The sequence below is a fragment of the Taeniopygia guttata genome, chromosome 8 (genome assembly GCF_048771995.1).
Source record: "Taeniopygia guttata chromosome 8, bTaeGut7.mat, whole genome shotgun sequence".
NCBI lineage: Eukaryota > Metazoa > Chordata > Aves > Passeriformes > Estrildidae > Taeniopygia > Taeniopygia guttata.
Genome location: NC_133033.1, coordinates 1,645,932 through 1,672,718, shown reverse-complemented (window position 1 = coordinate 1,672,718; position 26,787 = coordinate 1,645,932). Strand labels below are relative to the sequence as shown.

General features: G+C 47.4%; 2 protein-coding genes across 10 annotated transcripts in view; one reads left to right on the top strand and one right to left on the bottom strand.

Moving 5' to 3' along the window:
• Positions 1 to 15,791, top strand: part of RAVER2 (ribonucleoprotein, PTB binding 2) — a 32,023-nt gene extending 16,232 nt beyond the window's left edge. The window contains exons 4-15 of one of the 7 annotated variants that reach the window (XR_012057138.1): positions 629 to 820; positions 1,781 to 1,907; positions 2,787 to 2,869; positions 5,569 to 5,673; positions 5,906 to 6,017; positions 7,205 to 7,410; positions 9,317 to 9,428; positions 9,752 to 9,897; positions 10,939 to 11,028; positions 11,564 to 11,686; positions 14,385 to 15,190; positions 15,294 to 15,791. Coding sequence is in view for 6 of the 7 variants with exons in the window: in XM_072932802.1 (XP_072788903.1) it covers positions 629 to 820; positions 1,781 to 1,907; positions 2,787 to 2,869; positions 5,569 to 5,673; positions 5,906 to 6,017; positions 7,205 to 7,410; positions 9,317 to 9,428; positions 9,752 to 9,897; positions 10,939 to 11,028; positions 11,564 to 11,686; positions 14,385 to 14,498 (1,410 nt within the window). In the remaining variant the exon portion in view is untranslated. Of the gene's footprint in view, positions 1 to 628; positions 821 to 1,780; positions 1,908 to 2,786; positions 2,870 to 5,568; positions 5,674 to 5,905; positions 6,018 to 7,204; positions 7,411 to 9,316; positions 9,429 to 9,751; positions 9,898 to 10,938; positions 11,029 to 11,563; positions 11,687 to 14,384 lie in introns of all 7 variants that reach the window. The other 6 variants (XM_072932804.1, XM_072932803.1, XM_072932802.1 and 3 more) reach the window with 6 other exon arrangements.
• A 149-nt stretch (positions 15,792 to 15,940) lies between these two features.
• The window catches only part of JAK1 (Janus kinase 1), a 68,157-nt gene continuing 57,310 nt past the window's right edge, over positions 15,941 to 26,787 (bottom strand). For all 3 annotated transcript variants that reach the window (XM_072932800.1, XM_030279363.4, XM_072932801.1), the window contains 13 exons: positions 26,184 to 26,330; positions 24,664 to 24,751; positions 23,145 to 23,272; positions 22,774 to 22,909; positions 21,667 to 21,818; positions 20,746 to 20,896; positions 20,382 to 20,476; positions 19,755 to 19,947; positions 19,426 to 19,550; positions 18,866 to 19,038; positions 18,422 to 18,539; positions 18,080 to 18,190; positions 15,941 to 17,183 (listed from right to left, as the gene is read on the bottom strand). In XM_072932800.1, the coding sequence (XP_072788901.1) occupies positions 17,082 to 17,183; positions 18,080 to 18,190; positions 18,422 to 18,539; positions 18,866 to 19,038; positions 19,426 to 19,550; positions 19,755 to 19,947; positions 20,382 to 20,476; positions 20,746 to 20,896; positions 21,667 to 21,818; positions 22,774 to 22,909; positions 23,145 to 23,272; positions 24,664 to 24,751; positions 26,184 to 26,330 (1,719 nt within the window). In that variant the 3' untranslated portion in view covers positions 15,941 to 17,081. The remainder of the gene's footprint in view (positions 17,184 to 18,079; positions 18,191 to 18,421; positions 18,540 to 18,865; positions 19,039 to 19,425; positions 19,551 to 19,754; positions 19,948 to 20,381; positions 20,477 to 20,745; positions 20,897 to 21,666; positions 21,819 to 22,773; positions 22,910 to 23,144; positions 23,273 to 24,663; positions 24,752 to 26,183; positions 26,331 to 26,787) is intronic.

The following is a 26,787-nucleotide window of genomic DNA, read 5'->3' as shown; positions in this document are numbered from 1 at the left end:
TTCCATGGGGCTCTGGAGCTGTTGTTGCTGCAATTCCCATTTCCATGGGGCTCTGGAGCTGTTGTTGCTGGAATTCCCATTTCCCACGGGGCTCTGAGAGCTGTTGTTGTTGCTGGAATTCCCATTTCCACGGGGCTCTGGAGCTGTTGTTGCTGGAATTCCCATTTTCCATGGGGCTCTGGCACTGTTGCCATTGGAATTCCCATTCTCCATGGGGCTCTGGAGCTGTTGTTGCTGCAATTCCCATTTATTTCCCGCGGGGCTCTGGAGCTGTTGTTGCTGCAATTCCCATTTATTTCCCACGGGGCTCTGGAGCTGTTGTTGTTGCTGGAATTCCCAATTTCCATGGGGCTCTGGAGCTGTTGTTGCTGTTGGAATTCCCATTTCCACGGGGCTCTGGAGCTGTTGTTGCTGTTGGAATTCCCATTTCCCACGGGGCTCTGGAGCTGTTGTTGCTGGAATTCCCATTTCCACGGGGCTCTGGAGCTGTTGTTGCTGTTGGAATTCCCATTTCCATGGGGCTCTGGAGCTGTTGTTGCTGGAATTCCCATTTCCACGGGGCTCTGGAGCTGTTGTTGCTGTTGGAATTCCCATTTCCCACGGGGCTCTGGAGCTGTTGCCGTTGCAGTTTGCCCAGGACGAGGACGGCGGCAGCGGGGACTTTGCCGTGGTGGAGTACGAGAGCGCGGAGCAGGCGGAGAGCGTGCGAGGGGCCATGGACGGGGTGACCATCAACGGCAGGAGGGTGCAGGTGTCCTTCTGCGCCCCTGGAGCACCAGGCAGGAGCACCTTGGCAGCTCTGATCGCAGCACAGAGGATGGTGAGATCCCTGGAAACCTCTTTGGGATGAGCTCGTCACTCCCGAGCCGGGACTTTGTGCGGAGAGGAAAAGGAGCCGGGCTTGGGAAGCGTTTTGGGTTTATCAAAGCCAGCCTGGGACAGTGGGAGGTGTCCCTGCCATGGCAGGGGTGGGATGGGATGGGATTTAAGGTCCTTCCCAACCCAAACCAGTCTGGAATTCTGTGGTTCTGTGAAGTCAATGCTATTGGATCCCTCTGTTGGATAGACGGGCTTTAACCAACCCAAACCATTCTGGAATTCTGTATAATCAGCCCAGTTCAGGCTCCTTCCTAGGCAAAGATGGCCAGGAAGAAGATTAATAATATCCATTAAATACTACAAAGTTGCACCCACATAGCTCTGGGATTTATTAAATGTTACCTCCTGTAAGAGAAATCATTCCAGCTCAAAACAAAAGTGACTGGGAATGAGTCATTGGACGAGCTAAAACTTGGTTTAAAAGGAGAGGCAAGAATTTGTCAGCTTTAAGATAAATTTCAAGGCAGGAGAAATAGGTTCATTTCATGCTCGAGGTAGAAGAAAGCTTTTTACACCCACATGTCTTATCAAATTATTTCCTAGAAAATTGGATGTGATCAGTGTTACATGGAGAGGCAGAAGAGTTCCCTCTCCTCAGCCTGCTCAGGCCACATCTCTATAAATGAGATGAGAAGTCTGTTACAAGATCTGGTGCTCATGGCAACATTTCTTACTCTCCTGTACTGATAACTCTGGGTTTAAAGGGAAAAAAGAAATGTGCTTGAAATTTTGTTGGAATTGTTTGTTAGGTGTTTCATTTGAGGAGAAAAAAAGCAGGAAACAGGGAAGGAAATGGGTTTTTTCTGCGTCAGATGAAGTGTGTACATTGCCATTGGAGTTTGAGGGATTTAAATGTATTGCTTTGTTCCTGCTTCTAACACTTTTTCTCTCTTCATTGGAGATGAGGAACAATAGGAAAGGCTTGCTTCCAGAGCCAAATCCAGTGCAGATCATGAAAAGTTTCAATAATCCAGCAATGCTGCAGATGCTGCTGCAGCCCCAGCTGCGTGGCCACGCTGTTAAACCTGGTAAGCTGGTCGAAAACAGTGCAAAATCAAAGCCTGTTCTTAGTGCTGCAGGGCTTTTGCAGAGTAATTGAGTAGAAATAATGTGTAAAATCTGTGCAGACAGCGTTTCAGTGTGTTTGTGCAGGTAATTCCACCTTTTATGAAAGCAAAAGCAAGAAGTGCTTTGCTACACTCCTGTGTGTGGGTAAAATTCAGTGTTCCTACAAATACCCTTGTATGAACTCTGTGGGCTCTGAATATTCATGTTAGAAATGGGTTTAGAAAGAAATGTCTTCTGCAAGACTTGGCTGAACTTAAATCTGATTTTAGATCTGAATTTTGCAGCCTGAACCTTTCTCCTGTTGCCAATGTAAATCTTTATTCTTTTGGCTGCTGCCACAGCTGTGCAGAGTATTTATTACGGCATCAGCCAGGAACATTTCTGTGTTCTAATTAGGATGTGAATAAACATAAACCCTAATTAATCACATTTCAAACGGTGAAAGTGCTCAGAACAGGAACCAGGTGATGAGGAGATCAAGTGGGGGAGAGCTGAGAGTGTGGCTGCAAAGAAACCCAGAAATGGGTGTGAAGTGACCACTTCAGGGCAGAAACACTTGAGATAAATCTGAATTTAAAGCACTTCAGATAAAGCTGAAGCCTGGAATCAGCTCAGAAGTGAAACTCTCAGGTGTGGAGGAGCTCTCATATTCTGGTAATTGAACATCAAAAGGTTTCATAGCCTCTCCCAACCTAAACCAGCCTCTCTGTTCCCTTATAGTGACCTTTGTACACCTGAAACCTTTCTGGAAAGCAAATTTAAAAATATAGGATAATTCTAAAGACTTTTACTTGCCTAATTTGTAAAATACACTATTTTTTTGTGTGTTTCTTAAACAGTTCTTGGAGCCTCTGCAGGTTTACCTCACCTCATAAATTCAGCAGTGGGGCCACCTTTTTTGCAGTTGAATAAAGTTCATCAGGTATGTGACAAAAAACCTGTCATCAAAAGAATATTTGGGGAAAACTTAATGTGAGAGATCCTAAAGTTTTAAGGAATTGCAGTTAAAATTAAGTGTTCTTGTTAGAGCTCTAAGGAAAGTTACGAGATGGGGGAGCAGGCAGTGCTAACTGCAAAATGGAGTTATTTTATCTAAATTTTTGTCTTAAAACCTGCCAATGTAGACAAAACTTGTCATTACTGGCAGAAAAAAATCCTCTTGAAATGAGCTCTCAAGGAGCCTGGCACATCCCTTTCTCTTGGAGCAGCTCATCCAGGCTCCTGGAGAGCCTTTATGTGTTTTTCTGATTCAAACCAACAAGTTCAGCAGCCTTAGCTTCATCTTCAGGCTTGCAGGGACCCAGATGTGCTGCATGTGCCATAAAAAAATAAATATTTACAGATGTTACTTCTTATGATAAACCCTCCAAGTTCTCCTGTAATTCCAGATGGGCACCAGAATTCCTGGGAGATAATGGGAAGGATCTTTGGGATGAGTCTGGGCTAGAAACTGAGAGAGAGAAAATGCACCCACAGCCAGAATTTCTGCCTTGAGCTGAGCTGCTCTCAGGGGTTTCTCCAGCTCTTCCAGGAGCCAAAAATTCAATGTAATATTAGTTAAACATTAATTAATATGGTATTTATATTAATTAATATTAATTAATAGGGTAGGTATTTACACAAATACCTGCAAGGAATTGGAGTCAATCACTTGGCCTTATTATTTCTGATATTTCAGACATTTCCATTGAAAAACTAAAATCCCCTTCAGCATCAATTATTTTTGCAGTTCTTTTGGCAAACACAGGCTTAGAGATCTTTAAAAAGACACAGCTAAAATGCAGAAATAATCCCTCTGTTAAGTATATTGAGCTTTTCTATTTTTTCTCTAAAAACTGGTAGGTGGATATATTAATTTTGAATAATTTCTGTTTAATTTTGCCCCATCCAGTGTGTTGCTTTTGCTCATATAAAATATACATAATTCTTTGGTTTTTTTTTTTTTATTATTATTTTTTTAATTGAAATGACATTTTCAATTGGTCTGTGTAAGTTCTGCTGCTCTCTCTTCAGCCTGTGCTTCCTTGGAAGGCAGTGGGAGAGTTTGGTGCTCCCAGCTGGAGCCAGGGATGTTTTCCACAATTAACAGTGGGACTGATGATGATCCAAAGGTTTTTCCCGTGGTTTTGGGAGAGCTGCAGTCAAACAACTCTGTGTTTTCTCTGTCCAGAGACTTAAAATCAAGACTTGCTCTCTTCCTGGGAGCTTCCTGTCATTTAATGAGCTCCAAACCTGAATTTTAGGATTTGATTATCCCAATTTCTTCTCTAAGGCACACTTTTCTCTTCTTGGGTGATTTGTTTTGGGGTATTCTCTAAAGCCAAAGTAGCAGGTCACTGTTTTATTTATTTGCTTGTTTGATTATTTATTTATTTATTTAGAAATTCAGTTTTGTCACTGAAACCCCTCCCCAGCCACACTGGTTTAGCTCCCTGCATTTCTTAGGTTTCTATTTGATATTCAGGTCTTTGTAAAGTAACAGAATGAGAATAAATATTTTTAAATAATTCTTTAAAAAGGATTCAATAGAGAGGGCTTGAAGGTTATTCACCTAGTCATTTTTCATCTTATTTCTCCTAATTTCTCTTAGTCTTAAATTATCCCACTCTAAAATAATGCATCTTCAGCTTTCTCAGGGATGTTTTCCTCAGGCATCCAGCAATTTATTGAATCTTGATTAATCCAGAGCCTTTCCTCTGAGGATTCTGACCAAACTGATTTTTCCACTCTTTTATTTTTGAAAGTTTTGCAACTGAGTGACTTTGCTTTTTTGCTGGAGCCAAGTTTAGAAGGAGCAGCCCCTGGCACTGGTGACAATAACCAGCCCTGCATAATTTCTCCTGGAAACCACTGAGACAATTCAAATAGATGCACAACTAATCTAGATATGGCCCATCTTTGTTTGGAAAAGCACATTTCTGAGTCCAGAAGATCATCTTTTAGTCCAGAAGATGATATTTCAGTCACAAAGGGTTCTTCCCTAGGGGATTTAACCCTGCCACCCAGACACAGCCAAGGCTAGGGAATATTTGGGAGGTGTTTTGCAGTCTTCATTCCCTGGCTTTGGTGATACAAAGCAATGAAGAAGGGTGCACTTGGCACGATCACAGTGTCCTGTCTGTTTATTTTTGTACAACAGCCTATAGAACACCCTGCATTTTACTGGCAGTTGATGCTGCCAGACACTTCCAGGCCTGTAGCATAAATCATGATGTCTTTTAAAGTTTATTTTAAGCCTCAGTGCTGGCCAGAACTCATAATGTTGAATATACTAGTGGCAGAGTCTGAAGAGGGTGCCCCAAAGTTATTAATTCAGTGGCTCAGTTCTGGTGGCAAACTGATCCAGAATATTCTGAATGAGCAATGTGAATATTTTATAGACTTGCCAATCTGCAGGCACTGTGATTTGTCAGGTTTTATTGCCTCTGGAGTAGGGTTTCATGTAGACTGTTGTGGGAGGAAACATATCTGGGTATTTCTCTGAAGCAAAATCAGTTCTGTGGAGGAGATGATTATTTTCCTTTGCTGTTTTAACTCAAAATCTTTAATTTCTTCAAGCAGTACTGTGTGAAAGTGTTTCTCCCTGAGTGCCAACTAACCCTTGTTTTAATCCTTTCTCAGAGCTCAATTCTGGGGAGCACCTCCAGCCTGCTGCTGCAGAGCCCTGCTCACCTGCCCCTGCCCCAGCAGCAGCTCCTGAAGATGGAAAACATGCAGGCAAACAGTGTAAGGCCATCCCTGCAGCTCTGCCTCTCTCTCAACACTCTCAGAATTCCCAAAATAATTCATTTATATCATCAGGTGATCTTTAAGGTCCCTTCCAGCCCAACCCATTCATGGTTCTGTGATCCTTGAACAGTTCAGTGGAGCTGATGGGGTTGAGAATGTGGAAGCTGTAAAAAGTAGCTATGAACAGATTATTGTAATCATTTACACAGTTTTCTCTTCTTCCTTTTAGAAACCAGGTTTGCTGGGAGAGCCTCCAACAATGCTCCTGCAGACAGTGCTGGGCATAGGGGTGATGCCAGCAGTGAACTCAGGCCTGGCAACACGAGGAGAAGCTCTCAAGTGTAAATGACATTTTATTTCATCCCAAATCATAGAAATGCCCAGCTTCACTTCATGCACCTTTCTCCCTGTGTAACAAAAGCAGCTTGTTAAATACTGCTAGCTCAGTTGCTGCCTGTTTTGGTACACTTGGAATTTATTTCAGTTCTTTTATTTAGAGGTGACATTTTGTGGGGTTTTTCAAAGCAGGTAAATGGGACTTGCTTAAGAGGCAGCACGAATTTGCTCTTTGCCTTCATTTTATTAAGAAATTAGTTTTAACAGCCGGTCTGTCACATATGTTAATTTGGAATGCAAATTTCTGTGCCACTGATGCCCTCACTATTTATGAGGAAAGTTCATTTGGGTACAGGGGGGCTCCCCTGGAGAGGAGAAGGATCCAGGGAGAGCTCAGAGCCCCTGGCAGGGCCTGAAGGGGCTCCAGGAGAGCTGGAGAGGGGCTGGGGACAAGGCAGGGAGGGACAGGACACAGGGAATAGATTTAAGCTGGAAAAGGGGGATTTAGATGGGAAAGAATTCCTGTCTGGGAGGGTGCTCAGAGCAGCTCTGGCTGCCCCTGGATCCCTCCAGTGCCCAGGGCCAGGCTGGAGCACCCTGGGACAGTGGAAGGTGTCCCTGCCATGACAGGGGTGGGAATGGATGATCCTTAAGGTCCCTCCCAACCCAAACCATTCCAGGATTTTCTGATCTTGTTTCCTCCATTGCTCCCTGTGTTCTGCAATCCCGGCCATGCTCTGTGTCATGGCAGTGACCAGGAGCAAGGAAAAGGCATTCAGGGGAGGGCAAAAAGCTCCTCTAAATATCCAGATTTTAATTTTGGAGAGCACTTTCCAGCTCTTCAGTGAAAAGAATTCTTCCAAATGCCAGTTGAGGTGGGGTTTCCCCCTGTGCTCCCATCCAGCATCCTCCAGGATGTTGTTCCCAGTTTTTTTTTTTCAAAATGTCAGGAAGCACTAAGTAAGTTATCACAGGGGATGTTTAGAAAAGTCAGAGTTTTATTGAATCAGCTTGAAATTTATTTGTTTTCCTGTGGATTGGGAAAAGAACAAAAACCAGTGCAGTAGATCTGGAATTGTTCTCCTCCAGCCTCATTAACCCCACAGCCAAACCCTCTCTATAAACTCCCATCTAACAGCAAAGTTTCTCCATTTATGGCTGGCTGCAGCATCTAACCCAGCTCCCATTCCAGCAGCAGCAGCAGGGATGGGCATGCTGCCATTCTTCCCAAGCCAGCACATGGTCGGAGCAGCTCTGCCCGGGCCCACCGCTGCTGCAGACAAAGGCGAGGCGGTGCCGGGAGCGCCGCCCTTCCCTCAGGCACTGCCCGGCCTCCCTCTGCGGGCAGCCCTCGGCAAAGCTCCGGGACAGCCCAAAAACTGCGACTCCAGCCTGGGGGTAAGGAGCACAGCAAGACACTGCCTCTCCCTGCTTCCTTCCTTTCCTTCTTCCTTTCCTTCTTCCTTTCCTTCTTCCTTTCCTTCTTCCTTTCCTTCTTCCCTTCCTTCTTCTTTTCCTTCTTGCCTTCCTTCTTGCCTTCCTTCTTGCCTTCCTTCTTGCCTTCCTTCTTGCCTTCCTTCTTCCCTTCCTTCTTCCCTTCCTTCTTCCCTTCCTTCTTCCCTTCCTTCTTCCTTCTTTCCTTCTTCCTTCTTTCCTTCTTCCTTCTTTCCTTCTTCCTTCTTTCCTTCTTCCTTCTTTCCTTCTTCCTTCTTTCCTTCTTCCTTCTTTCCTTCTTCCTTCTTTCCTTCTTCCTCCTTTCCTTCTTCCTCCTTTCCTTCCTCCTTTCCTTCCTCCTTTCCTTCCTCCTTTCCTTCCTCCTTTCCTTCCTCCTTTCCTTCCTCCTTTCCTTCCTCCTTTCCTTCCTCCTTTCCTTCCTCCTTTCCTTCCTCCTTTCCTTCCTCCTTTCCTTCCTCCTTTCCTTCCTCCTTTCCTTCCTCCTTTCCTTCCTCCTTTCCTTCCTCCTTTCCTTCCTCCTTTCCTTCCTCCTTTCCTTCCTCCTTTCCTTCCTCCTTTCCTTCCTCCTTTCCTTCCTCCTTTCCTTCCTCCTTTCCTTCCTCCTTTCCTTCCTCCTTTCCTTCCTCCTTTCCTTCCTCCTTTCCTTCCTCCTTTCCTTCCTCCTTTCCTTCCTCCTTTCCTTCCTCCTTTCCTTCCTCCTTTCCTTCCTTCCTTCCTTCCTTCCTTCCTTCCTTCCTTCCTTCCTTCCTTCCTTCCTTCCTTCCTTCCTTCCTTCCTTCCTTCCTTCCTTCCTTCCTTCCTTCCTTCCTTCCTTCCTTCCTTCCTTCCTTCCTTCCTTCCTTCCTTCCTTCCTTCCTTCCTTCCTTCCTTCCTTCCTTTTTCCCCCTTCCTTTTCCCCCTTCCCTCTTTGTCCAGTTTCCCCATCCCAGCTCACCCCAGGGCCCGTGGAGGTCTGTGCAGTTGTGGGGATGGGGAGGGCCCATCCTTGGTGGTCCAGCTGAAGGAACAAAGGCAGCTCCTCGCTGCTGCAGGGCTCCTTTCCAGCTCTTTGCCTCACAGGGCTGGATGGTGACATTTATCTCGGGGCAGTGTCTCTTCTACAGGCCAAAATTTGAACTTGGGGCTGAATTTTGTGATTCATCAGGAGCAGTTCTGATGGGGGGGGCTGTGGGTTTCCAGGTGCTTGTGTGTGTGTATATACATTTTCCACTTTTAATTTTCCCTTGAAGGTGAGGTGTGAGAGGATGATGGCGTGGGATTTAAGTGGTCTCATTCTTTCAGATTTTTTTTCTGCCCTTCCTTTTTTATATATAAGTCTAAAATAATTTATAATAATAACTATATATATTATATTATATTATATTATAAAATTAATAATTTTAATATACATCAATACTTCAACATTTTGGAGAAACGTGCTTAATTCATGATTTTTCTAACATTTGGCCTTTATTTCCTTGTGTCTCCAAGTGAAAAGAGTTGATTTTGTCTTGGCCATGTACTTAATGTTCACTCCCTGCATCTGGAATTGTTCGAGTGATTATTATTCCTTCACTTGCATATAAAAGGTTTTCTTTTGTTTGTTTGTTTTGTAATATCCTTTAGGAACTTGCAGTCTGAAGAGAAACATTCCTACAAAAACTGTTTGGAAGAAAAAAGTGCAGGCAATGTGTCCAGATTGCTGAAATAAAATGGATCTTTTGAAGGATTGACTTCAAAAGTTTCATTTTATTTCAAAAGGGTTTTATTCATAGGACTAAGCTTTTCCCATGACCCTGCTGGGCCACTTAACCTTATTTCTGATCAATTTTATATGAATTTAATGCAAACTGCCCTGTCCATTTTTCAGGCTCCCTTGAAAAAACAGACTTCTCTGCTTGGGGAACCCCCAAAAGAAATTCGCCTGAGCACCAACCCCTACTTGAATTTGGCAAGTGTTTTGCCTGGTATCTGTCTGCCAGGTAAGCAAACATTCCATGGATTGCATTACAAATTTCCACAGCCAGAGCGTGGCAAATATTTATCCTGTTTGCTGCTAAAGCCAGTGACCACAGCATTTATCCTCAAGGAAATCTTGTAGTCTGCCTTAAAACTGCAAAGTTTATCCTGATGGTTAAACAGGGCTAAATTTTCAGAGGCTCACAAACTTCTAGAAGCCTTTCAATTATCAGTAGCACTGATTAATTTGGGGCACAAATCTCAATTTTAATCCTGGAACAGAACCTAATTTGTGTGGATTTTACAAGCCAGGTGTTTATCCAAACTCTGTTCTTTGTGTTCCCAGCAGCAATTGCCAGCAAAGCCTCCAGTCCTCCACAGCAGAGCCTTCCAAACAGTGTCGTGGATGCTGCTGTGTCTCAGGGAACTGCATCACAACATGCAATGGAAAATTATTTCAGTTATTCCCAGCAGCCTGGGGAGTACCCACAGGTAGGAATCCCACAGCCTGGGATGCTCCCAGAGCTGCTCCTTGTTTTCTCTGGGTGTTCTTCCTGAGCCTCTGCACTGACACATGATCTGTTTCAGTGTTCAGAGCAGATTGAGCACAAAGAAATCACAACCCTTGAAAAAATTGTTTCTTGAGAGCCTGAACTGTGGGCACTCACTAGAAAATGACTTCTCAGCACCTCTGCCTTGGCTTTTGTCTGCCTTCAAAACCAGGGGGTTTTTCTCTTTGCCTTTCCCAGGGAAGAGAGCTCTGCAGTTCTGCACAGCGTGGGGATGTTTGCCAGCTGCTCTCTGCACAGGATGTGCTCCCCATCTGCCCCATGTGGGATCAGAGCCTGGCCAGGAGGTGCAGCTCTGCAGAGTGCTCACAGCCAGTTCCACTGGGGATATGGGATCGAATTCCCGTGTTTTCATTAACCATCCCAAGTCTGTAAAAAGCTGTGACTTGACAGATCAGCTCTGAGCGCTGCCTCCTGCCCAGGCTGTCAGTGGGGAGACACAGACTCTGCTGCTGCTGGCAGGGAGATCTGGGAGCCCCAAACTCCTGGCACTCAGGGATTTTTGGGCTGGGAGCTCCCAGCCTGGCCAGAGGGGTGGGGGGAACAGGGTCACTGCACAGAGCAGGGAGCCACACACCTCTTGGATCAGGTCTGGTGCCTGGAGGGGCTCCAGGAGAGCTGAGAGGGACTGGGGACAAGGCAGGGAGGGACAGGACACAGGGAATGGCTTCACTGCCAGAAGGCAGGGATGGATGGGAGATTGGGAATTGGGAATTGTTCCCTGGGAGGGTGGGGATGCACAGAGGCTGCCCCATCCCTGGAGGTGTTCCCATAACAGGAATTGTTGTCCCTGCCTCACTGCCAGGCCAGAGGTGCCTCCTGAGTGTTTTAAGCACTTAACATAAATTTAAATGTTTGATTTGAGCTTCACCACTGGTGCTGAAGGTGTTTTGATGCTTCTTGGAGAGCTTTGGGTTGTAAGAATTGTAGGCAGGCATGGGAGAGGATTTCTGCTCCTCTGTAGGAGGCTGTGCAGCAGTGGTACCAGCATTATGCTCAGGCACATCACTCTGCCCAGGCCAGAGTGGATGGCTTGGAAAATGAAGTCTCTGAGGTGAGAAATAATTTTATTTTCTTGCTATCTCCACTGGCTGTTGCTCCCATCAGCTTTTGGACACCTGCTTTGTGTGTTGGCACAGGAATGAGGGGCTGGAGAAGGCACTGCATGGGCACTGCTGCAGGGCAGCCCTGCACCCCTGGAGTCACACCCAAAATATCCCTCTCTAAAATCCCACCGTCCAAAACCACCTGGAATGCTCAGCAGTGAACTAAAATATTCCCGAAATATTCCCACCAGGAAGCAGCACACCATTAATGGCATTTCCCAGTGCTGAATTTCCCAGCATGGAAGGGCTGTTTCTTTTTGTGAGCTGAGGTTTTTGTGAGCAAGGAGAAAGACAAATTAAAGCATCATCCAAATCCCACATTTTGCTCCAGGAATTGCTGCACACCTGAGCTGCTGTGAGTTGCACCTCTTGTTACTCAGGTATTTCCACACCTGCTGAGAGCTCCTCACAAAAAAAAAAAAAAAACCAAAAAAGAATTATTAAATCTTTTTTCCTTCTTCATGGATCCCCTTCTGGATTCAGGAATCTGCAGGTGGATCTTTCCCAAACTACAGCACCTGCCTGCAGGTGGTGCCTTCCTTTTTGAGTGGAGCCCAGGGATCCCAGCTGGGCTTGCAGCCTCCTCCAGCAATTCCCTCCAAGCAGGTGAGAGGAGGGAAGGAGCAGCAGAGCTTCTCCCTGCCTGCTGCTGCCCCCGAGTGGAGCTTTCCCTGTGCTCCACACAATTCCTGGCAATAGGAGAAGAGCCTTGCAGAGCAGGGCTGGGTTTTTGGGAGCTTCTTGGAGAGATAAGGGTGTGCAGAAATGCTTGGAAGGAGGCAACTAAAGCAGGGAGAGAAGAGGAGGAGGTTACACTGGATTTAAATGGGTGTTTGCCTGACTTGCAGAGGGTTTGCATTGGGATAGAAATCTCTGAAGTGCAGAGAGCAGCTCAAAATTTCCTGGAAAGCAAATTAAAGAAGACAGGATAAATCTAAAGATTTTTATCTGCCAAATTTGTAGAATACACAAATTTTTTGTGTGTATGTGTTTCTAAAACAGTTCTTGGAGCATCTGCAGATTTACCTGGTCTTAGGCAGCATCCAGGTTACCAACAGCCCCTTCACTGGAGGATAAAACTTTTATTGGAAAATATTATTTATTTATTACAAAAAATTTACTGGAATACTGGCTTTTATTTGGAATTACAGCAGCTGTCAGCTGCAGTCTGCTTCAGCCAGACTCAGTGAGCAAAGCTTCCTTTGCTGGTGCTCCAGTGGACACTGAGTTCTCACCAAGAAATGGATGCTTTGGAAACAGTGGAGTCTGGTTAGGATACAGAACTCCTGAGGAATTCTGTCCCTGTGCTGTGGGTAAATGCCATTACTCCTGGTTTTTTGGTGGAAGAGCTGAGGGGCCTGGCCCTTGAATTGCAGCATTGAATCCTGTGGCTTGTCCTGGCATTAGCCTGGGCATGAGATTCCTGGTTTTGTGGAGATTTTGAAGTGTATTCATTTTAACTCCAGCAGTTTCTGACTCCTGGGTACAGCTGGCTTTGACATGGTTTGGCGTAAAGGTGGACAAAGCCTGGCCACGGGCTGGGACATGAAAAAATTGAGTTTGTAGATTCCCAAGGGCTCTGACACGGCTGGAAAAGATGGAATGGCAGCAGAAGGAGAGCGTGGGGTTTGAGCCAAGCAGCACCTCTCATTTATCTGCAGAGAGGTTCCTGGGGTGGTGCTGTTGATGCCAGGAGCCATAAAAGGCAGGAGGAGCACGGTCAGTCCCTTGGCACAGGCACAGCAGCACAGTTTGCCTCCAAACTGCTGGAATTGCAGCTAAATCTCAGTGCAGAGGCTGTCAGTTCAGTGGCTGTGCTTGCAGGGACTTGCAGCTCGTTTGAATCCTGCTTTTTTGGGGGTTTTTTAATGCTGCTGCTTCAGAGGCTCAGGAGGAGCAGGGTCAGGGGGTTTGTGTGACCTGGAAGGACACAGGACATGGGTGACGTCCCCGTGGCTTTCAGAGGACGGGGGGAAAACTGAAGCCTTTCCTCAAACAATTCTGTTTGTGATGAAGGTGCCCCCAGGATGAGACTGGCCTGAGCAGGAGCAGTTTGAGTTGTGAATGTGAGCAGCACAGGGTGCTTGGAGAGCTGCTGGGAAGGGTTTTTCCAAAGGGAAGGGGAACCAGGGAGCCTAGGAGCAGCTGTGCCCTCACAGAAACCCTACTCTGGGCCCCACAGGGCTGAGGGTGGCACAGTGAGCTGCTGGAGGTGAAATTCCAATTAAAGATCCATTGCTGCTCCATCCATCCCTCACTCCTGTGGAAAGGCAGGGGCTGAGATCCTGCCCAGACCCGCTCTGGCACGGCTGGAAAATTCATCTTTCACCCTGGGCCAGGACTGTTGAACCCCCTCAGCTCTCCAGGAGCAATGAAAGGTGCCTCATCCTAAATGCTGGAGATGTCTGGAGCAGCTGCAGGACATCACCAAGGCCATTATCCCTCTGGATTTTATCCAGGTGCTGTGGAATGAGGCTGCCTGGCCCAGGTGAGCTGGGCACTGATCCTTTCATCAGTCATTTTTTAGAGAAAGGGCACAAACCCCAAAACTCCCAGCTGAAGGAGCCATGTCTTTGGCATCACTGCACTGGGAATTCCCAGCCTGGAGTGCTTTTCAGTGGCTGTGCCTCGAGTGTCACTTGTCCTGTCTTGTTGGCACCCTGGTTATTGAGAATTTTGGGCTTTCTGTGCTGCCAGGCACTGACCCCCAGGAGAAACTGCACTGACCTGAGGCTGTGGAGAAGTTTCCAAAAATGGAATGATAGAACTGGGATTGTGGGGGTGCAGTTTGAATAGAAGTGTGTGATATCACATGGTGGGAAAATTAGAGTTTAAGGGTTTAGAATACAGTAATATATATAAAGCAAGATAGCAGTTTTAGGGTGAAAACCAGTCCTTCTTCATCAGTTTTGGGTAATTAGATAAAATTAGATAATTAGATAAAATTAGATAATTGTGTAATTAGATAAAAAGTCCACATTGCAAGCCGCAAGTAGTTACTTACTAAATTAAAAACAATTTAATTTAATTAGCCAATTTATCCTTAAAAAACCTTATAAAGAAAAAAAACACATCTCCATTTTTAGTTTAATAAAATAAACGACTATAAAACTCACAACTAAAGAAAAAAATATATATTCGTTTTTAGCTTATTAAAATAAACTACTATAAAACTCACAACTTGTAAAACTAGAACATAAATAGGAATAATTAAAAAAAAAAAAAAGAAAAAAAAGAAAAAAAAAAGAAAAAAACCATTATTTCCTACATGAAAAGCCCAAGCTGGGCCGCGTGTCGCCCGCAGGTGGCCCCGAAGCGCAGCTCCTCGTACCTCGCGTCCTCCCCCGAGCCCGGCCCGGCGGAGCTCCCGGCCCCGCGCTACTCCGAGTCCTCCCTCAAGAAGAAGCGCGTCTATTGATCCTCGCCTCGATCCATGGATTCCCTGGATTCCCTGGATTCCAGCCCGCGGGCAGGGAGGGCAGCCGGGAATCGCTCTGTATTTATTGCTGCCTTAACTGCCCACAAGGCTGTCCCAGGAGGGGCCAGCTCTGTGCCGCCACACCAAGGACAAAGGTGACAAAGGTGGCGGCTGCTCTCACGCGGAGAGGAGGGGACAGTGTTGGCTTTGTCACCTGCGGGCTGAGGGACAGAGCACAAGGACCTGGGGAGCTGGGGCAGCTCCAGCTGAAAGCAATAAAAACCCAGAGGAAAGAAAGCTGATCCTTTCTCCAGTCCTCAGCCTGAGGAAGTTAAAAGAGGAAGTCTTGATAGTAAGTATTTTGTATTTTTTTAACTCAGAATATGGGGGGGGTTTTTCCAACTTTCCTTTTTTTCCAGGATTAAGAGCTCTGCATTGACAGCCTCTCGGTTTTTAGTGTTTGTTCTTAATCCTGGAATGGAGCGATACCAAATGGATTCCCAGAGCCTCGGTGATGTTCTCAATAAATGCCTGTTCAAAGGGAGATGCTACCTGTGCTGCCTTGGAATATTCCCTGGGATTTGGAGAGCTGCTCCTTGGACAGTGGAATAACTTTGTTTTTAGGCTGAGAATCCACAGCTAGCCCATGGAGGAAAGAAATCCCAGTGTGAGGCAGCATCCTCCTTCCCCAGGTGTGGGACAGCTCATCCTGGGCCACCCCACGTTGTTTCCCACTTTTGAGTGCATTTTCCTTTTTTTTTTTTTTTTTTTTTATAAGACTTTTTGTATTTTTAGCTTATTATCAGCTCTGCCTCGAGTTGTTCTCTTCTGCCCTTGGAGCTGGAGATCAGCAGTCCCTCCTTTTGCCATCAGTGACAGGTAAATGAGGAGCCAGCCCTCATTCCAAGGCTTTGCCCCCTTGGAATCCTGCTGCAAATCCATTTGGATGGAGTTCACTGAGGCCAGGAGCCACCTCCTCCTCCCTTTTCTTTGCTAGAGAACACTGAAGCCATTTTTCAATACTGATTTTTTTAAATTAAAAGTCTTAAACTTTTGCCTTTCAAGCTTTGGGATGTGACCAGGGTCCACATTTTCAAAGCTTAAAAAAATCCCAATTGAATTCCCTCTTCCCTCAGCTGCTGGAACTGCTCCCCAAACAGGAGCCAGGAGCTTTTCTGGGATTCTGCCTGTATGTATTGATAAATTCACTTGTAATATTTTGTTTCAACTGTTTGTATATGCAACTTTCTCAACTTGTTACACTTTTCAATGAAAATAAATTGTTGGTACTTACTTCAAGTGGATTTTTTGTGTCAAAAACAGGCCTGGACTCCTTTAATCAGGTAAGGTAGGAAAAGGTTTCAAAAGAACACCATTCCTACGGAAATTTGATTTTAAAAACTTTCCTCTGTTTAATTTATGATTAAAAAGGGAGGCACATGGAGAAAAAAAAAAATTTATTAGACTTGTTTGTATAAAGAGTAACAAAGTGCTTACAGATGAAATTCAGCTTCCTAAGTGACATACAGAAACAATAACACTGTAAAAATAAATCTGACCTCCTTGGAGCTCATAATTACCATTTTAATATATATTTATATATATATATATTTATATATAAACCTCTTTCTATTATTGCCAAAACTTGAGGATCTCTTCAGAGCATTTTCCAGCTCCAGGTGTGAATGGCAGCAGAAGGTTCCAGTTAAACCACTCATGGGCTGAGTCAAAATGTTCTTAAAAAAAAAATTGTTGGAAGTTCCCATTCCCTGGGACACCCCTGGGTGCTCAGGCCCTTTTTCCTTTTGCATAATCCCCTGCAGGCTCTGGCATGGACTGGGTTCCTTGCCAGCTCCAGGAATTCCTTCCCAGCTCCAGGAATTCCTTCCCTGCACATCCCTCAGTGCCAGGGATGCAATTCTCCCCCTCCAGGGGTGCACCCAGGCGAGGAGCTCAGGGGGGTAGAATGTGGGAGTGGAGTTAGGAAAAGCAAATTATTTATCCCAAAATTGGGCCTCTCACTGAAATGCACAACTGTGCCCACCCCTTTATGCTTCTGGGGTGTTATTTCTGAACACTTTTTTTTAAATACCTGTAAGAGCTCAGGACTGGGCCTGGTGGGTTTAAAGAGAGCTGGAAATTTTACTTCCCCTATATTTTTATGACGAAGTTGTTTTGTTTGTTACTAGGATTTAAGTGCATGTGAAGGATATTTTGTCAGCTGACTTGAAAATTATTAATTGAGTCTTCTTACAGCCACTGGCTGAGGTTTGAGCTGAGAAATGCAGTGGATTTTCCCAGCTCACATCATCCATCAGGGCAATTCCAATTGTGGCACAACCAGAATCAGAGCAGGTTAAAACTGCCCTGCAAGAACAGCAGCAAAAGGAGCTGCAGCTCATTTTGCCAAAACCTTTTAAATTCTTTTAATCCAACTCTTCAATCTGTTGGCAAAAGAATCCTTTATAACAACATCAGCCCAGCCAGAGTACAAATTACAGGAGTTAAAAAAAAAAAAAAAGGAATAGCCTTGGGCGCAGTTTGCTGGGCATTTAAAGTCCAGACAGGATTTAAAAAAATTAATTACATTTTACTCATAATTGTTTCAAATCCTTGGATCAGGTTGTGGAAGGTGGTGCGTTCGTCGTGTTTGTAGATCCAGCACTTCCTCATCAGCTGATCCACCTGGCAACAGAACCAGGGAGATTTTTAAAGGAATTAAACATTTCTTTGGGTTTTCCACTACAGAGAGTGGAGCAGAGTCCCCCTGAAGGAACAGAAACCCCTCAGGTGCTGGGCAGGGGCAGCAGGACCTGAGCAGGGGCTGTGGGCAGTTCAGGTTAAACCAACACAGCAGCTCCAGCTGGGGACCTGCACCCCAGAACTGCCAAAATCAGAGGGACACCCAAGGAATTTCCATGGATCCAGGTACTATAGCAAGTCCTTGACCCCTCTGAAAGGACACTGAGGACTTGGGAATGTTAATAGCAAGAAACATCTTAAAACAACACTTGAAAGCCTTGGCAAGGCCTCTTCCCAGCACTCCTGAAGGTTTTCCTACCCAAGTGGTTGGGCCTGTGGAACCAGGGAAGTGTGACCCCGCTGGGGCTGAACCTGTGTCCAGCAGGGACAGATGGACAGACCTTCCTCCCTCCCTCCCTCCTTCCACTCATCATCCATCCATCAATCATCCATCCCTCCATCCATCCATCATCCATCATCCATCATCTGTCCGTCCGTCCATCCATCCATCCATCATCCATCCATCATTCAACATCCATCCCATCCATCATCCATCCATCCTCCATCATCCATCATCCATCCATCCATCTGTCCATCCATCATCCATCCATCATCCATCCAACATCCATCCATCCATAATCCATCAGCCATCCATCCATCATCCATCCATCATCCATCCATCCCTCCATCCATCATCCATCCATCCATCATCCATCATCCATCATCCATCCATCATCCATCCATCCATCCTCCATCCATCCATCATCCATCCTCCATCCATCCTCCATCCATCATCCATCCATCATCCATCCTCCATCCATCCCTCCACGCTCCCTCACCTCCTCAGGACAGGTGGGTGGCCGTGGCAGCCGTTTGTCGTCCTGCAGGACCCGCACGAGCCGTGCCACCGTCATCTGTCCCTGTGTGGGGCCGATCATCTTCAGGAACTCCTGTGGGGACAGCGGGGTCAGCTGGGAATCCTCACCCCACCACAAGGACAAGCCCCAGGGTGTTTCCCAGGATAAACCCACAGGAAGGGCTCCCCATGGAAGGGGTGGAAGGAGATGAGCCTTCAGGTCCCTCCCGCCCTGGATGAGCCCGTGATTCTCCAGTTCCTCTTCTTGTTGCAAGATTTGTTTTACAATATTGGGATTGCAGCCACTTCCATCCCAGCCACTTACTGCCATGGGGCTGCACTCGGAGTCGCAGTAGGTGAGGAGCTCGTAGAGCGTCACCCCGAAGGACCAGACGTCGGAGGCGATGTAGAACTTGCTCTGCAGCAAACACTCCGGGGCGTACCTGGGGACACGAGGGGACAGTGTCACACCCAGCCCTGCTCACACACTCCAGAGCCGCAGCTGTGCTTGTGGAGCCCTGGCACAAAATTAAAAATAACACGAGGTGTGTTCCACAGGGAGGCCCTGTGAAACCGAGCAGGCCAAACCCAAAAGAGGGGGGAAATGCATCGTTAAGTGCAGGAAGAAATAAACAGCACAAGAGGTGAGTGCAAGGTGCCTTTTCCTTGCTCTCATGGTGTATCCTTCCTTAGGCCTCTGAGAAAAGCAGGAAACCTCGGGAGTGCAGGAGCAGAGGGTCCCTGTCCTGCGGCCTGGCCCCAGCCATACCAGAAGACGGGGCTGTCGCGGTCGTCCTTGACGGTGTAATATTCCTTATCCGTCTCGATGGCCTTGGTCAGCCCAAAGTCCCCAATCTTCACCCTGTTCTCACTCTCCACCAGGACATTTCTCGCTGCCAGGTCACGGTGCACGTACTGACAGGAGCCCAGGTAGTCCATGCCCTAAGAGAGGAGAAAAGAAGCCTTTGATTTCCTTTCCTTTATTCCTCCAATACTTTAATCCCTTTTTCTCCAGTTACTGCTCTGCACTCTCATCTCCATCCCTTCAGACTTCACCTCGCTCTTTTCCTCTTGCCAGCACATTCCAAGTGCTGCCCTCCCTCCTGATCCTCCAAATCCTCCCACAGGAACAACTTCTCACAGCCACCTTTGGAACTTGGGACCTCCTCACTATTCCCCTGCTGATCCTTGTGCCTCTGGCACCCGAAGCATGGGAGAGATTGCTTTAGGGTTGTGACCCTTGGGGACAGAGAAGGACAAGGGCTTTGTGCTGATGTTCTCCTCCCCCCCAGCCTGCTGCTGGAGCTGCAGGCTCAGAGACCAGCTCACCCTGCAGATCTGAACTGCGTATCTGAGCAGCTGCTTGAGGTTGATCTTGTTCTTGTTCCGTGGGAGATACTCCTTCAGGCTCCCAGAGGGAAGGAATTCCATGATGAGTTTAATCCCACTTCCTCCTAAAAAACAGAGCATGTTTAGTTTAGCAGACCCTTCTCAACAGCTTTTGTACAAGCTCAGGGCACCGGCAGCATTTTAAACAGCCCATGGCTCATTCCCATCATCCATTCCTGAGCCAATGCACAGGAAAACCTGCTCCGGGCAGGACACTTGCAAATTCTAAAGGAAAACTCATACACTTTGTAATATTCTTCAAGATTTACCATCTTCTGTGCAAATCCCTTTGTATTTGACGATGTTGTCGTGATAAAGATTCCTCAGGATTTCAATTTCCTTCTTGAGGTCAGCGATGTGATTCCCTCCACTCTCGGGCTTCAGGGATTTCACTGCCACCTGCTCCCCGGTGTTGTCACCTTCTGGGTCATATCTGCACAGTTCCACCTTGCCAAAGTGGCCCTGGGTGGGAGAGAAAGGAGCATCCTTGAGGACAACATTCAGACAGTGACACCCAGGCACTGATTTGGGTGTTTGGGTGACACAGCAGGGGCTGTGGGGACAGCCAGGCACTGATTTGGGTGTTTGGGTGACACAGCAGGGGCTGTGGGGACAGCCAGGCACTGATTTGGGTGTCTGGGTGACACAGCAGGGGCTGTGGGGACAGCCAGGCACTGATTTGGGTGTTTGGGTGACACAGCAGGGGCTGTGGGGACAGCCAGGCACTGATTTGGGTGTCTGGGTGACACAGCAGGGGCTGTGGGGACAGCCAGGCAGTGATTTGGGTGTTTGGGTGACACAGCAGGGGCTGTGGGGACAGCCAGGCACTGATTTGGGTGTTTGGGTGACACAGCAGGGGCTGTGGGGACTGTGCTCTGGGGTGACATTCCTCTTACCTCCCCCAAATCCCGGATCCTTTTCAAGAACCTCTTCTCAAAGAGGGTGGGATCCACCTCGGTGACGGGTTTCTTCTCCGAGACAATATCGGGATCTGGGTGGGGAAAACATCCCAGGTGAGATTCCTTGGTCTGACTCTCCAAGGCATCCTTGCTCTATTCCCACTCCCACATCTTCCCTTCCTTAGATCCCACCTGCAAGATCCCACCTGGATCTGCTTCCACACCCACACCCAGACTCCTCTGGGTGAAGCTCCCACCCTGGAGGAGCTCCTCATCTTCCCTGAGGTTGGAACGAGATGCTCAAGGTCCCTCCCAGCCCAGCATTCCCTGATCCCTCCCTGCAGGTGTCCCTGGGCCTTACTCTGCTCCTCCAGTTTGTTGATGTCCCTCATGATGGCCCTGAAGAAGGGTCTCTGGTGGGGGTCGTAGTTCATGCACTGCTTCATCAGGTCTGCCAGCTCCTTGCAGGACGGCGTGGCCAGCACAAAGTGCCCCTCGTAGAACCTCTCCTTCTGTGGGAACACACGGAAATTCCAGGAATTTTAACTCCCATGGCTCCCAGTTCTGAGCTGGGCAATGGCTGGACTCGAGGATCTCTGAGGTCTTTTCTAACCTGAGCAGTTCTGTGATTCTACATCAGAGGATGTGACCATTAAATCCTTATTTCAATGTGAACTTTGCCAAGGAAATTCTCCTTTTCAGCTGGACCTTGGATCTTTAGAGAATTCCTCTTGTGCTGGGCCTGGAGCAGCCCTTAATACCCATGAATGTTTCTACTTTCAGGAATAATTTCCTGCCAGGTTTTCCCAGTTATTTATGCACCAGGAAATGGTTGCCAAGGTCACCCTGGGTGCTCCACACAGCTCTGGGAGGTCCCAGCTCCAGGCCAGGTGGGAAAGGCTGGGATGGGCATTCCCAGCCCTGCAGGAATGTGGCCACAGGCAGGAAGGGCACAGCAAGAGGGACTCCAATTGTTTAAACTGCAGTGAAGAGCAGCAGTGTCCCCTGGGAGACCCTTTGGAATCAATCCAAAAGAAACAAGAGATGTTTGGGAGCATCTCACTCAGCTTCTAGCTGGACACAGGGGCTAGAAAAGGCTGGGAGAACTGGGATTGTCCAGTCTGGAGAGGAGAAGGATCCAGGGAGAGCTCAGAGCCCCTGGCAGGGCCTGAAGGGGCTCCAGGAGAGCTGGAGAGGGACTGGGGACAAGGCAGGGAGGGACAGGACAAGGGGGAAAACCGAAGGGCCCAAAAGGATGGATCCAAGTTTGTGTAACATTTACCTCTGCTAAGGTCTTGTCTTTCAGTGGAGTTTCTCCATTATAGCAGATTTCCCACAGGGTTGTACCAAAACTCCACTTATCTGCAGCAATGCTGAGGTTCTTGGAATCCTCAACGCACTCAGGTGCAATCCAGGGGATGCGCTCAACGCGCTCTGGGGAAGCACAGCAGGGAGGGAATGTCACAGGAGGGAAAAGCTGAATCATTCTTGTCTGAAACAAACTGCAGCTGCAGAATTTGTCCAGTTCCTTGATTCTCAAATTCCTCTTTTCAGAAGGATTTCACAGGCTCATGCCCGGAGCCATCCACAATCTGAGATTCCTTCTGTCTCATCTCTTTGGACACAATATTTGTAAGAGAAATGAATGCTCTGAACACCCACTGTGCATTTGCAGATCCATAAAGCTGATTGCTCATACATACAAATACAGGGTGTTTGCATGAAACTGGTTATTCCTACATACAAATACAGTGTGTTTGTATGAAGCTGCTTATTCCTACATACAAATACAGTGTGTTTCCATAAAGCTGATTATTCCTACATACAAATACAGTGTGTTTCCATAAAGCTGATTATTCCTACATACAAATACAGTGTGTTTCCATGAAACCTGATTGCTCCTACATACAAATACAGTGTGTTTCTATGAAAGCTGATTGCTCCTACATACAAATACAGTGTGTTTGTATGAATCTGATTATTCCTACATACAAATACAGTGTGTTTCCATAAAGCTGATTGCTCCTACATACAAATACAGTGTGTTTCCATGAAACCTGATTGCTCCTACATACAAATACTGTGTGTTTCCATGAAACCTGATTGCTCCTACATACAAATACTGTGTGTTTCCATGAAACCTGATTGCTCCTACATAGAAATACAGTGTGTTTGTATGAAGCTGGTTATTCCTACATACAAATACAGTGTATTTCTATGAAAGCTGATTATTCCTACATACAAATACAGTGTGTTTCCATGAAACCTGATTGCTCCTACATACAAATACAGGGTGTTTCCATGAAAGCTGCCTGATTCTCTTGCAGAGCCAGTTCTGGCTGCTGCCAGTGCCATTCCTCCCTTCCCTGGGGATGGGATGCTGCCATACCTTGCCTGGACAGCACGGTGATGGGGATTCCTGGGTCACTCAGCTTTATGAAAGGCCCATACTCGGTGTCAATGCCCTCCCTGGCCAGCAGGATGTTCTTGGTGCACACATTGCCGTGCACCAAATCCTTGTCCTCCTACAGAAAAGCAGGGAAAGAACAGTGAGAGGGATGTGAGTGCTCCAGGATATCCACACCACAGCAGATCTCTGAAATACTCCAAGCTGGAATCCAAAATTACACCTGGGAAGAAACTGGAGGAAGAGAAGGAAAGGAGGAGCAGGGAAATAAGAGCGTTCCCACTCCAGCACTTTTCCTGGGGGGAAATGCATTCCCAGCTAGGCCCCAGTGCCTTTGCCAAGGTGTCTCTTACCAGGTAGCTCAGGGCACTTGCAAGCTGTTTGGCCACTTTGAATTTCCATGGGGTTGTGAGAACTTCACTTTTCTTATGCATGAAGAGATCCAGAGGTCCACACTCAACAAACTCTTCAACCATGATATCTGCAGAGGCAGGTGCAGAAACTCAGTGCTGCCATAAATTGTTTGGAGTCATTGAATTGCGTTCCCACCTCCCAGCCCAGATGGAAAATGTTGGCAAATGTTTTCCTTTCACCTTGCCCAAGGTTTATTTCAGTGCTCAGAGTCCAGATTAAAAGGCTGAGGGGCTTTGTGTGGCAAATGAACATTAAACCTGGAACCAGGCATTCCAAAGGGGGAATTTTAATGCACAGAACAGCTTAGAACAATCAGCAACAGGCTGCTGTTCCCTGTGCTCTTGTACCAAAATTCCTTCAGCATGGCACTGTTTAACACCCACATGTAACTCAAATTCCTTCCCTGAGTCTGGAAGAGCTAAGGCTGGGGCATTAACAATTAGTCTTTGAATTTTCTAAAGCCTTGCTCTCCTTCTGGTGTCCACCTCACAACATCAGGGCTGTCTTGGCTTAAAAAGTCATATAAAGGTGTATACACTCACATTTTTAATGTACATATTCATAATGTATAAACATATAAATGTATACATATAAATATGTAAATATAAATGTGTGCATGCTTTATATGTATAAATATTACAAATATACATTTATCTTATACAAATGAATGTATCTTCGTAATAAATGTGATAAATTCAATTATGCAAATTTCACGGGGTGCTTTGTATCCACACTGCCCCTGCCTCTCTGGCATTCCAGCTTTAGGGAAAGCTCAAACACAGAGCTGGAAAGGGAAATTTGCTGAGAGAAAGTCCTTTGGAGCTGATCTGCTGTCCCAGCTCCACTCTGGGAAGATCCAGAGGCAGCAGCTGCCAGCCCTGTCCCCGTGTCCTTGTGTCCACCCAGATGCCATTCCCTGTCCCCCTGTCCCCCCCAGGTGCCATTCCCTGTCCCCCTGTCCCTCCCAGTGCCATTCCCTGTCCCCCAGTCCCAACCCTGTCCCCCCAGTCCCATTCCCTGTGTCCCCCCAGTGCCATCCCTGTCCCCCCCAGGTGCCATTCCCTGTCCCCCTGTCCCTCCCAGTGCCATTCCCTGTCCCCCAGTCCCAACCCTGTCCCCCCATCCCTGTCCCTGTGTCCCCCCAGTGCCATCCCAGTCCCCCCAGGTGCCATTCCCTGTCCCCCTGTCCCTCCCAGTGCCATTCCCTGTCCCCCAGTCCGACCCCTGTCCCCCCAGAGCCATTCCCTGTGTCCCCCCAGGGCCATCCCAGTCCCCCCAGCTGCCATTCCCTGTCCCTGTGACCCCCCCAGTGCCATCCCAGTCCCCCCCAGTGCCAACCCTGTCCCTCCCAGTGCCATCCCTGTCCCTGTGTCCCCCCCAGTGCCACCCCAGTCCCCCCCAGTGCCACCCCTGTCCCCCCCAGTGCCATCCCTGTCCCCAGAGCAGTGCCCCACTCACTCTCCAGGTCGCGGACGCAGACGCCGTGCAGCAGCACGATGTGTTTGTGGGACACTTGTCTCATCATGCTGGCGGTCTCAAAGAAGGCCTGGGGAGGGCAGAGGTCACTGAGGGGCTGGCAGCATTCCCTGCCCCAGCCCTGATCCCTGGGCACAGCCATGGAGGGGCAGCAGGGCAGGGATGTGCCAGGGCTGAGCTGGGCCCTCAGCATTCCCAATTCCTGGCACTGAGCTGCCCCTCAGCATTCCCCAGTCCTGGCACTGAGCTGCCCCTCAGCATTCCCCACTCTGGGCACTGAGCTGCCCCTCAGCATTCCCCATTCTGGGCACTGAGCTGCCCCTCAGCATTCCCAATTCCTGGCACTGAGCTGCCCCTCAGCATTCCCCATTCCTGGCACTGAGCTGCCCCTCAGCATTCCCAATTCCTGGCACTGAGCTGCCCCTCAGCATTCCCCATTCCTGGCACTGAGCTGCCCCTCAGCATTCCCCATTCCTGGCACTGAGCTGCCCCTGAGCATTCCCCACTCTGGGCACTGAGCTGCCCCACAGCATTCCCCATTCCTGGCACTGAGCTGCCCCTCAGCATTCCCCACTCCTGGCACTGAGCTGCCCCTCAGCATTCCCCACTGTGGGCACTGAGCTGCCCCTCAGCATTCCCCACTGTGGGCACTGAGCTGCCCCTCAGCATTCCCCATTCCTGGCACTGAGCTGCCCCTCAGCATTCCCCATTCCTGGCACTGAGCTGGGCTCTCAGCATTCCCCATTCTGGGCACTGAGCTGCCCCTCAGCATTCCCCACTCTGGGCACTGAGCTGCCCCTCAGCATTCCCCATTCCTGGCACTGAGCTGCCCCCTCAGCATTCCCCATTCCTGGCACTGAGCTGCCCCCTCAGCATTCCCCACTCTGGGCACTGAGCTGCCCCTCAGCATTCCCCACTCCTGGCACTGACCTGCCCCGCTCAGCATTCCCCACTGTGGGCACTGAGCTGCCCCTCAGCATTCCCCATTCCCAGCCCTTTTTTAAAGCCAGCCATGTAGTTATGCTTTAGTTCCATCTACATAAGGTATCTGACAACAAACCTAGGTGTTTTCTACATCAAAAGAATATTAAATCACTTTAGCTTAATAATTTAACTGTATTCATATAATAACTAGATTTATTTTTAAAGAGAACTTAGAGAATCGTTATTTAGACATAATTTTCCAATTCTCTACTAATTTAAAATTTATCAACTGTTAAAGACTCTAAGATAACATACAGTGTTTTAATATTTGATAGCTATCTAATTTCACATGTGTTATTGATTATGTCTATTATCTAATTAATTCCCAATTGCTATTAGTTTCTTTTTATTACATACATTATTTACTCTGATGCTTCTTTATACTTGTAAATAAAAAATGTTAGTAATAAAAACTTACGTCCTTATCTTACATATCTCTATATAATTTTGTAAAACAAAATTAATCAATGTTTTATTTCTTATATTAAAGAAAAGATACCCAAAAGAAAAAAACTTACCAAGGAAATGTCTCTGTGGCTGGGGTCCAGGACTTTGAGGAGGACTCGGATCTCTCTTTCATTCTGATACCCTTCGTTCTCATCATCCTTGAGGCTGAGCATCCCTGAGTAAATCTGGGTCCTGGTCCCTCTTCCCAGGTGTTCTCCCTGGGACACAGCAACAGGGATATGTCAGACAGGAAGCAAACAAGAATTACACAAATATTTATTGGAATCTGCACTTCTTTCTGCCTGGTGATCTGGTTACAGACTGAAATTATTCTGTGAGAACCCAAAAATGGAGTTGCTTTTGCTTCAGTGAGCTCAATGCCTTGTGGGGGCTGCCCCAGAGCAGAGCTGGGCAGAGTCACAGAATAAATTCGGGATTTATCCAAAGGATCTCCTCCATGGATCCACCTTGGGCAGCACCAGAGCCCAGCCAGGGCTGCACCCAAATGACCCAAAATGGCCCCAAAATGCACGAGCGCTCCCGGGGGCTCTCCCTGGGATCAGTTCTGCTCCATTGGCACCTTGGAGTTCATTGTCCCATTCCAGCTTCAGCCCAGGCAGTCCCACCCTGCTTGTTTTTCTCTCTCCAGCCCACGCTGTTTGTGCTCCTGGGCTG